This window comes from Pistacia vera, unplaced genomic scaffold, assembly GCF_008641045.1.
Source record: "Pistacia vera cultivar Batoury unplaced genomic scaffold, PisVer_v2 Contig34, whole genome shotgun sequence".
In the NCBI taxonomy this organism is placed as follows: Eukaryota; Viridiplantae; Streptophyta; class Magnoliopsida; order Sapindales; family Anacardiaceae; genus Pistacia; species Pistacia vera.
In genome coordinates this window covers 1,000,847-1,012,500 of record NW_022196157.1, presented here as the reverse complement: position 1 = coordinate 1,012,500, position 11,654 = coordinate 1,000,847, and the positions used below count along the sequence as shown (strand labels likewise).

The 11,654-nt window shown below is 33.1% G+C and overlaps 2 protein-coding genes and 1 pseudogene across 2 annotated transcripts; all 3 read left to right on the top strand.

The window, feature by feature from the left end:
* The first annotated feature begins 1,336 nt into the window (after positions 1-1,336).
* On the top strand, positions 1,337-2,311 carry LOC116138273 (pentatricopeptide repeat-containing protein At1g63080, mitochondrial-like). The gene has a single exon (XM_031423978.1). It carries the CDS (start codon positions 1,337-1,339, stop codon positions 2,309-2,311), a length of 975 nt encoding a protein of 324 aa, XP_031279838.1.
* Positions 2,312-6,621: 4,310 nt separating this feature from the next.
* LOC116138272 (pentatricopeptide repeat-containing protein At1g62680, mitochondrial-like) lies at positions 6,622-8,190 on the top strand. The gene is made up of 3 exons (XM_031423977.1): positions 6,622-6,802; positions 7,108-7,265; positions 7,327-8,190. The coding sequence occupies exons 1-3, from the start codon at positions 6,622-6,624 to the stop codon at positions 8,188-8,190; spliced, it is 1,203 nt and encodes a 400-aa protein (XP_031279837.1).
* A 929-nt stretch (positions 8,191-9,119) lies between these two features.
* LOC116138271 lies at positions 9,120-11,216 on the top strand (annotated as a pseudogene).
* The last annotated feature ends 438 nt before the right edge of the window (positions 11,217-11,654 follow it).

Here is an 11,654-nt window from a genome sequence, read left to right as displayed (position 1 = left end):
AAGTAGTAAGCTTCGTTGTAAATGATATTCAATAGTCAATTAGCATGCTTCATTGTATTCAATAATAATGCATTTTTTTAATTGAGTTATTAAAGTTTAAATTTTTTCCATTAAAGTGTAAATGAGATAAATTATGTTAATAATAAAAAATTTAATCATACAATTTTAAATGAGATAAAAAATGTTAATAAAAAATATACAAAAACGAAAGGAAATGGCAAAGTTGTAATATAATGCAGCAAACATGGTTTACAAATAAGATGAAGACTGAATACGTGTCATTTTACATTAAAGAGAGAGGGAGTGACAGACCCAATAGGATCAAAGAGTCTGGATAATCGTCTGTGAACCCTACAGGTTTCAGATAAATACATTTTAGCCCACTCTCATTTCCGGTGAGATTGTATTATTTATATGGAAACCCACAAAAGACCACGCCAGTTTGAACCCTAGATAATCCACAAACAGCGCTACTCAAATGGCCTCCAAAACCTTTCTTCGTCGTTTTTCTTCTTCTTCTGAAACCGTTACGAAAACCAAACTCTCATCTTTATTCACAAATTCATGTAAAGTGACTACAACTATACCACAAGATTCAGTGCATAACGTTGAAGAGGTAGCAAGGCTTAATAAATTCCTTCAAAAAGATTGTAAAGAAGGTAATATCACTCTTGATGAAGCACGCTATTTCTTTTGTTTAATGATTCATATGCAACCCAAACCACCGATTTCATCATTCAACCGGTTGTTTGGAGCTCTTGCTAAGAAAAAGTTTTATGAAGACGTTATTTTGCTGTGCAAGAGAGTGGGTTCAATTGGGTTGTTGCCAGATTTAATTACTTTGAATATTTTAATTAATTGCTTTTGTAATGTGGGTCGAGTTTGTGATGGGTTTGTTGTTTTTGGGAGGATTTTGAGGTGGGGTTTTAGCCCAAATGCTGTGACCTTGACCTGTTTGATTAAAGGTTTGCTTTTGGAGAATAGGAGTTCGGAGGCTACGAGGTTGTACAAGAAAATGGCTGTATTTGGGGTTAGGCCTAACGTGATTACGTATGGGACTTTGATTAACGGATTTTGTAGCACAGGCAACACGAGCGGTGCGCTTAGATTGTATGAGGAAATGGTTGCTGGGGGTGATAATTGTAAACCTAGTATTGTTTCTTATGGTAGTATTATCCATGGTCTTTGTAGAGATGGGTTGGTAGATAGGGCGAAAGAAATTTTTGTGGAAATGAAGAGTAGAGGAATTGAGCCAAATGTGGTTGTTTTTAGCTCTCTAATTTACGGTTGGTGTTTTGTGGGAAATTTGGAGGAGGCTAAAGGCTTGTTTATTGAGATGGCGGACCAAGGTTTGCAGCCTGATGTGCTGGCATATAATTCAATGATAAGTGGGTTTTGCAAGGAGGGGCAGATAGAGGAAGCCAATCGGTTGTTGGAATTGATGATCCGAAGAGGTTTGCAACCAAACACAGTTAGTTATAATACTTTGATGGATGGTTATTGCTTGATTGGTAGATTTGATGATGCAAAGGAGCTGCTAATCTCTATGGAAAGCAAGGGTTGTAAGCCTGATGTTGTTAGTTATAATACTTTGATCAATGCTTATGGCAAGAATAGGAAATTAGAGAATGCTATGAGTCTTTTCAAGGAAATGATTTCAAAGGGAATAAGACCGACAGTTGTTACATATAACTCTTTGTTAGCTAGTCTTTTTCTATCAAATGAGGTTGGAATTGCGCGGAAACTATTTGATGAGATGAAACTTCATAATGTTGCACCTAATCTACTTACATATACAATTTTGATTGATGGGTTATGCAAGAATGGCTATGTTCTGGAGGCAGCAAAATGGTTTCGTACTTTGGAGTACTATGAGTTTAAACTTAGTATTGAAATCTTCAACAGCCTCATTGATGGGTTGTGTAAAAAGGGAATGCTTGAAATTGCTTTGGAGTTATTTCACAAGTTGCCTAAAAAAGGCTTAATGCCAGACGTTGTGACATATTCCATTTTAATCCATGGGTTTTGCAAAAAAGGGAAACTACAAAAGGCATATGATTGGTTACTAGATATGGAAAAGAATGGTTGTGCTCCAGATGTTGTTACATTCAATACTCTTATGCGAGGTTTTTTACAAAATGATGAGGCAGCTAAAGTGGTTGAACTTCTTCACAAAATGAGTGACAGAAAAGTAATACCAGACGACTCAACGTTTTCCCTAGTCATAGATCTACTTGTAAAGCATGAAAATTATCGTGAATGTTTGGAGTTGCTTCCTTCATTTCCTCCACAAAAGTCAACAAGAGGCTGACATGATAAATATTGCTGCACTTAACTATAAATGTCCATAAGTTTATGCTACAAGTGATAGTATTTTCTCTTTCTATTTTCTATGTAGCATCCTTTGATCATAAGTCTTCACTTATTCAATCATTTATGTTATTTTGAAGTTTTTTTGGCTTATCTCAAGTTTTTGTTGCTCACCTGAATTCTGATTCCTCTAATTATTTAATCAATCTTTTGGAGCTCCCGGTACTTGAAAAGCAATTTCCTAAGCGTTCTCATCTCCTCACCCACAAACCTTTGATGGAAGCCTTGCTTCTGTAGTCCCCTTCCTCTTCCCATATCCTGAATGCCTCCCTTTTCTCTTTGCTTGCTTTGTTCTTGATTTGAGTGGATTGTGCTGGGCTTTTTCACTATCAATCCATCCTTTTCCAGCTTTCTTATGTCCATTCCTGCAATTGCAACTATTATGATGTTTATATAAAACAATTAAGATGTGATTGGCCTCATTAGGATCAAGCTACACTCTCCCCTTCCCACACTGGAGAAGACTTGCAGCTAGCCTTTTCTGAAGCTTTAAACACACCATTTTTAATTTTAATTTGTTTTGCAATATAAATTATTTCAATTTGAAACGCAAATATTCTACATTTATACCTCAATTTACTTGTTGCAAAAGTAAACTTTGCACCTTATTCTTTAATTTAAATTCTATTATGTTCTATTTTGAGCCTTTAATTGACTAAGATTAAATATGTACTATAGTATTAGGGTGCGTTTGGTTGGGGATAAGTGAGATTACTGAGGTAATATCATCTTATATTATTTTATTATCACGTTTGGTTGTCAAGTAATATACGATTATGATAATCTTTACTGTTGGTAATATAAGAGATTATCGAATTACCTTCATTTCTTTATGTATTGTAAGATTACTAAAGTAATATTACTTTTATTACAATTATATCCTTTATTAATAAAATTTTAGGACAATAATATCTTTATTTTTAAATTAATTTACATGAATCTGACTTTTACTATTTCACCTTAATTAATTAACTTTTTGGACAAAATTATTCTTGAATTCAAAACAAATTGTAGTCCATCCAAGCCACCACACTTATCTACCTATCGTCGGTGGTTAGTTGTTGTTGGAACGATCGAAAATGGCCATCGTGTGTCGATATGACCATTTTCGGCCAAATCTTTGGTCGAAAATGGCCAAATTATAAGATGTGGCCATCAACGACCAGATCTATCACGATTTGACCATTTCCAGCTAGATGTCTAGTTAGAAATGGCCATATAGGTGCATAGAGGCCGTTTCCAGTTGTCTGTACGTTGTTAGATTGCCTGTCAACGGCCGATGGTTGTTGTCGATGGTTGGCAGTGGCTGGGTTGGTAGGGGATTTTCTAAGCTTTTGTTATAGGGTTGTTTTTGCTAAGTTTTTAAATTTATGGGGGGTATAAATAGTATAATAATAATATTTAATTAGAGAACAATTCAATAATTTAAATAATATATCTATCAATTTATTCTTCTCAACCAAACATATTAATATAACATATCTAATAATTTATTCTAACCAACCAAATATATTTTTCTAAGTATTTTCATTAATCTTCAAGGTAATCTATTTTTCCATTAATATAATATCTCTAATAATACAACACTTCCTGAATAAAACGCACCTTTAATGTTACTTAATATGGAAAACTTAAAATATTAGATATCTACGCTTGGGATGCAAGTGAAACTTGTTTTCTTTTTTTGGGGATAGTTTGATATTGAAAAAAATAAACATATTGCCATAAACTTACACCTTATTATTAATGTTATTGACTCAATATAATCAACTAAATTTGATAGTGTTTCTTATGACATTATAAACAACATAGTAAGTTATGCAAATTATCAACGTGAAGCGGAAATTGGAATGGAAACAAAATATGTTTATTTTTTCACTTAAAAGATGCCTAAATAATATGGTTCGTTTGATTCATTATTTTGGATATGATTTTTGATATTTTTAGAGTTAGGTGAGAATAATGAGGTAGGATTTACAAATTAATAAAAACGCCTCTCTAGGTTTGCTAATTTACTAAACACCCCAATATATAAAATTTTTGTAAAATGACAAAAACAACCCCACCCACAATTGCCAGATCCGGCCACCATCACCGGAATCTGGCGTTACGACGCACGATAGGGCGGATTTGGCCGTTCATGTGCCGATATGACTTTTTCCAGTCAGATCCACCACGAATCTAATTGGAAGAGGCCAGATCTACGACCAAATCTAGTTGATGACCATATCTTGGCCATCGTTGACGACCAGCTATGACCAAAGATCTGGCCGTCAATGGTCAGATCTTTGGCAGTGGATTTAGCTGAAAAATGATAGATCGGCACACTACAGGCTAGATCCAGTCGATAGAGTGTCATTATACTAGATTTCGGCCACCTTTCGATAGTGGTAGCTAGAATCTGACAAATGTAGGTGGGTGAGGTTATTTTTGTTAATTTTTAAACTTTTTTTCGAGGATGTTTTGTTAAATTAATAAACTTAATGGATTTAAAAATAGTTTAAGAAAATATGATAGTATTTTGAAGATAATGAAACAAACAATTATTTTAAGGATATGATTGGAAATAGGATATGGAATAATGAAACAATTTTCTTAACGATTTTTAACTAAAAAACAATTACTATCGGGTCAGGTCTATCATTCGATTATCCATGGCCCGACCCAAATTGTCATCCCTATTTTCAGCCCATTAGGGCTCGAATAAGATGTGTGAAAATGCTGAGTAGACAAATTAGACGACAAACTAATAATTTATATTTAGAGAAAAATCAGGTGTGAAAAAGACAGAAATACCCCCACTAATCTCCACTCTATTTCATTAAAAAACATAACAAATCATTTGCTCAACTCCCGTGTTACCATTTTCAAAACTCAGACTAAGATGGCTGATCAGAGTGAGAAACCAGAGGTAAACATGGTATTTATTTGTTTATTTAAATTTAATTCTCAATCACTTTATTTTTGCTGATGGATGATAATCTCCCATTTAAAAGATCTTTTTTTTTTTTTTTTTTTTTTTTTTTTTTTTTTTTTTTTTAACAATAGATGGTTGTAATTAGCAATACAGTATATAAAAACAAGTTCTTACACACAAATTCTATATTTTATTAAACCAGAAAACCTATTATATTCCTCTGTTGACATTCAGTATTCTAATACATATTGATTTAAATGAAATTCTCATTTGAAATAACTTAAAAGATAAATTGACGTAGTATTATTCTTTTTATTGAATTAATAACTTAAAAGATAAATTGACGTAGTATTTTTTATTCTTGGCTCCTCCACTAATTTGTTTATTAGAGTTGATAAATTGACGTAGCATAATTCTTTTTATTTTAACATTTTATTTTGATAATCAAATTTACGGTACAAAGGCAAACAAACGTTAGAAGTCTTTGGGTTTTGCAGTACAAAATATTACAAATAATACTACACATACAATATTATGTGACAAGATGATTGAACGAAAGTTTAATTTTAATTTAAAATCAATTAATTATATTTTATTACATAATATTGTATAAAAATATTGTATGTGAAGTATTACTCAAAGCCAAACAAATTAATTATTTTTGTACATGTTTTCATAAATTAGTTATAAAATTTAATTTTTTTTTTCATGCATTTTTATATTCTTTTCAACATAAAGGTGTAAATGATATTAATAATAAAAAATTTAATCATATCAATAAAGAGTGATGCTAAATAGACCCCACCTATTTTCTATTAAGCCCCCATTTTCAATTTTTATTCAGATTAAAATGTTAATAAAACAATATATTAAAAATTAGCCTTTGATTTGATTTATTTTATATATTTCTTTCAACAAAAATGATTAAAATATCCTATTAAAAAAATTGATTAATTTAATTCTGATTCATATTCAAATTTAAATAACCTATTAAAAAAAAAAACAAAATTGTATGTTAAAAAAAAAAAAATGGCAAAGTTGTAATATAATATAGAAAGTATGGTTTAAAAATATAATGAAGAGTACAGATGAATACGTGTCATTACATTAAAAAGAGAGAATGAGAGAGGGAGTGAAAGGCTTCAATTTTATTATAATTTTATTTCTTTTAACATGCCCTGGTGTCTGGATAATTACATGTGAACCCCACAGGTTTCAGAAAACTACATTTTATCCCACCCTCATTTCCAGTGAGATTGTATTATTTATAGGTGAACGCACAAAAGACTAAACCCGTTTTGAATCCTGGATATTCCACGAACGGCGGTACACAAATGGCCTCCGAAAGCTTTCTTCGTCGTTGTTCTTCTTCTACTGAAACGATTACGAAAACCAAACTCTCATCTTTATTTACAAATTCATGTAAAGTGACTACAAGTATACCACAAGGTTCAGTACATAACTTGGAAGAGGTAGCGAGGCTTGATAAATTCCTTCAAAGAGATTGTAAACAAGGTAAGATCACTCTTGATGAAGCACGCTATTTCTTTTGTTTAATGATTCATATGCAACCCAAACCAACCATTTCATCATTCAACCGGTTGTTTGGAGCTCTTGCTAAGAAGATTTTTTTTGATGATGTCATTTTGCTTTACAAGCGAGCGGATTTAATGGGTTTGTTGCCAGATTTAATTACTTTGAATGTTTTGATTAATATTTTTGTAACGTGGGTCGAGTTTGTGGTGGTTTTGTTGTTTTCGGAAGGATTTTGAGGTGGGGTTTTAGCCCAGATGTTGTGACTTTTACTTCTTTGATTAAAGGTTTGTGTTTGGAGAATAGGGGTGCGGAGGCTACGAGGTTGTTCAAGAAAATGGTTGTCTTTGGGGTTAGGCCTGACGTGACTACGTATGGGACTTTGATTACTGGCTTGTGTCGGACAGGGAATACGAGTATTGCACTTAGGATACACGAAGAAATGGTTAATGGGAATGGTGAACGGGGTTTCATTTGTAAACCTAATATTGTTTATGGAAATGAAGGATAATGGAATTACACCAAATGTGGTTATTTGTACCTCTCTAATTTACGGTTGGTGTTTTGTGGGAAATTTGGTGGAGGCTAAAGGCTTGTTTATTGAGATGGTGGATCAAGGTTTGCAGCCTAATTTACTGACGTATAATACAATGTTAAGTGGGTTTTGCAAGGAGGGGAAGATGAAGGAAGCTAATTGGTTTTTGGAATTGATGATCCAAAGAGGTTTCCAACCTGACGCGTTTATTTATAACACTTTGATGGATGGTTATAGGTTGCAGCTTAGATTTGATGATGCAAGGGAGCTGCTATTCTCTATGGAGAGTAAGGGTTGTAAGGCTGATGTTGTTAGTTATAATACTTTGATCAACGCCTATGGCAAGAATAGGAAGTTAGAGAATGCTATGAGTCTGTACAAGGAAATGATTTCAAAGGGAATTAGACCAACAGTATATGCATATAACGGTTTGTTAACTAGTTTATTTCTATCAAATAAGGTTGGAGCTGCACAGAAACTATTTGATGAGATGAAACTTAATAATGTTGCACCGAATTCATTTACATTTATTATTTTGATTAATGGGCTATGCAAGAATGGTTGTGTTCTGGAGGCAGCAAAATGGTTTCGTACTTTGGAGAACTATCAGTTTAATATTTGTATTGAAATCTTTAACAGCCTCATTGATGGGTTGTGCAAAAATGGAATGATCGAAATTGCTTGGGAGATATTTCACAATTTGCATCATAAAAGCCTAATGCCAGACGTTGTAACATATAACATCTTTATCCATGGGTTTTGTAAAGAAGGGAAATTAGAAAAGGCATATGATTTGTTATCAAATATGGAAAAGATGGTATTGCGCCAGATGTAATAACATTCAGTACGCTTATGCAAGGTTTCTTACGAAATGATGATGCAACTAAAGTGGTTGAACTCCTTCACAAAATGAATGACAGAAATGTGATACCGGATGTTACCACATTTTCCATAGTTGTGGATTTACTGTCAAAGGATAAAGAACTTTTGATGTTGCTTCCTCAATTTCCTCCGCAAAAGTCAACAAGAGGCTGACATGATGAATGTTGCTGCACTTGACTATAAAAACCATCTTCAATGCTGTGAATGTCTGTAAGTTTATACTACAAGTGATAGTATTTTCTCTTTCTATTTTCTATGTAGCATCCTTTGATTATAAGTCTTCACGTATTTAATCATTTATGTTATTTTTAAGTTTTTTTGCTTATCTCAATTTGTTGTTGTTCACCTGAATTCTGATTATTTTAAACTCTTGGCAATTTTGTACTTGTTTTCTTTTCTCGGAGACAAAGTAAGGTAATAATTTGATATTGAAAAAATAAATCGATAATGTTATTGACTCGATATAATCTTCAAAATCGAGTTTTCTATAGTTGTTTTTCGTGACATTACAAACAACATAGTAAGGTTATGACCAAAATATGTTTATTTTTTAACTTAAAAGATGCATAAATAATATAGTTATACTAAAAATTAATTATTATTGGGCCAGGTATATCATGGGATTATCCATGGCCCAAATTGTCATCCCTATTTCCGGCCTATTATGGCTCAAATAAGATGACTGAAAATAGAATATGATTTAAAAATAAACATACTTATAATTAATTAGACACCAAACTGATGATTTATATTTAGAGAAAAATCAGATGATTAATAGACAGAAATGCACCCATTAATCTCCACTTGATTCCATAAAAAAACATAACAAATCATTTGCTCAAATCCGTTCTTACCGTTTTCAAAACTAAAACTCAAACTAAGATGGGTGATCAGAGTGAGAAACCAGAGGTCTTTGAACAGGGTATTTATTTATTTATTTAAATTTATTACTCAGTCACTTTATTTATGCTGATGGATGATTTTTTTTTTTTTTTTTTTTCCATTTTGTAATTTTTTGAAGGAAATTTGGCTGATGTTGTTCTTGGATTTGATTCTATTGAACCATATGTGGTAAATTTTCTATCTTTTCTCAACCCCATTTGATATTTTGTCATCTTTTTATGATCGGATGAAAATTCTGATTCTGGGTACATTGATTAGATTGTGTATAGATTGTAAACACTTTGACTATTTTTTTCTAATGCTATTTTTCCATCCAAGTTTTTCACTATGCCAATGATTTGGAGATTTGTTCATGTTGGTAGTTGTAAGGACAAAAGTTACCATACATATAGATATTCACTTTGTTTTTGTGAGATGAATAAGTAATTTTTGTTCTTGACAGTTTATAGAATTTTTTTATATTTTTTTTTGGAATTCAAGTTTTTGTTTCTTCTGCATTCTGCCTATGATGAATTATGGTATTATCAGAATGGTGCAGCACCTTTTTTTGGGTGCATTGTTGGTCAGGTTGCAAATCGAATCAAAGAGGGTAAATTTACTCTAGATGGGACCAAGTACACTTTGCCAATCAACAAGCTGTCGAACAGTCTCCATGGTATGAATTTGGTTGAGTCGGAATGTTAGGTTTTTCATTTTCTTATTTGATTGTGTGAAAATCTTGTGTTGTTTTATGTCCAGCAAAAGCTGTTGATGGTATTAAAACTGTTGTAGTCCAGCAGAAGCTTGTCTTCTGCTTTCAGGCAGGTGGGAACTTTGCCATTCATCAATAAAAGCACTTTTCCATATTGCTTTGTAGCATTAATATAGTAGCCACAGTACTTAGAGAAGAAATATAAGCCGCAGCGTATTGCTTTTGTAACGCTACAAACTAGGGTACCTAAAAGTTTGCTTTCCAATGTAGTAAAGAATTGTCCATCTTATCAACTTGAAGGAGATAACCCATTCCTTTATCGACTTTAGCGATATCAAGTTGTTGGCAAACTAATAAGTATACCCTTCTTGTTTGATCTAAGACACACAGACACTTATCCAACTGAAAAATGCCATTGCAAATCAATCATTGGGAGTTTATCAAAGAAAAACGTAATATTAGTGGCATCTGAGGACTGGGTGGATTTATGATATCTTTATGCACTAGAGTGCATTTGAATTTTTGCAAATTTATTTCCCTGATAAATTCTTCTGTCTTTTCTTTTCTTTAGGCGGTTTCAAGGGTTATGATAAAGTGATATGGACGGTAGCAGAACAAAAGAATGGGGAAAACCCATCTATTACTTTTAAGTATCACAGTCGTGATGGGGAAGAAGGTTTGTTTTCTCTCTCTCTCTCTTTCTCCCTGTTCGCCTCTTCTCTCATTTTTTCATCTCTAATTCTTCTGTTTGCCTCGTAATAGGTTACCCAAGAGATGTGTCTGTGACTGCAGCTTTCACACTTACTTCAAAAACGATGTTGAGACTTGACATGGAAGCAGTTCCGGAGAATAAGCCAACTTCAATCAGCTAAGCTCAACAAACCTACTGGAACTCAGCAGGCCACAACTGTGGGAACGTACTTGAGCACTCAATTCAGATTTGGGGGCAGCACATTACTCCCGTAGATGAGAACACTGTCCCAACTGGTGAAATTAAGTCAGTCAAAGGAACCCCTTTTGATTTCACCTCTGAGAAGAAGATCGGTGCGTCAATCCATGAAGTGGGTTTAAGGTATGACCACAACTACGTGCTTGATTGTGGGAAAGAGAAATCGGGGTTGAAGCATGCTGTAAAACTGAAGGACCCATCATCCTCAAGGGTCCTTAACCTGTGGACCAATGCCCCTGGGATGCAGTTTTATGCAGGGAACTATGTAAATGGAGTCGTCGGAAAAGGAGGTGCAGTTTATGGAAATCATGCTGGTGTCTGCTTAGAGACGCGGGGATTTCCTAATGCCATAAACCAATCTAACTTCCCATCTGTCGTGGTTAGACCAGGTGAGACATACAAGCATTCAATGTTGTATGAGTTTTCAGTTGAGTGAAGTAGTATTCTCTTTAAGTGTGGATATTGAAATAAAGGTTTGTTTTAGACGGTGAATAAGAGAGTATTCTCAATGATAAAAAATTCAAAACTTAAAATATTTAGTACACTGACATTTATTTGCATAAGTAAACCAGGTTGTTCTAGTCTTGGTAGAGATTGGTTGCCTATTATCAAAAATAAAAAATTACGTTCTTTTCTTGACATTTAGTAGTCTAATACATTCAACTTTCATATCGAACTTAAATGAAGTTTTGACATTCTTTCAACTTACACACAAATTGCAATTCTAGAAACGAATTTCCTTGCACAATAGAAATGGATTTACATCGTGCCCTTATGCCTGTTTCTCATGACATTATAAACAAAATATGCTTAAAATATGTTTATGCTTTACTAAATGATACTTCATTATATATACAAGTCAATAAATACATAA

Bases quoted from the DNA above. Each gene is read 5' to 3' on its own strand.
- LOC116138272 (XM_031423977.1), top strand. From the start codon at position 6,622: ATGGCCTCCGAAAGCTTTCTTCGTCGTTGTTCTTCTTCTACTGAAACG. The intron at 6,803-7,107 runs GTAAGATCACTC...CTTTGATTAAAG, and splicing joins TCAAAGAGATTGTAAACAAG to GTTTGTGTTTGGAGAATAGG. The intron at 7,266-7,326 runs GTTAATGGGAAT...ATGGAAATGAAG, and splicing joins TTAGGATACACGAAGAAATG to GATAATGGAATTACACCAAA.
- LOC116138273 (XM_031423978.1), top strand. From the start codon at position 1,337: ATGGCGGACCAAGGTTTGCAGCCTGATGTGCTGGCATATAATTCAATG.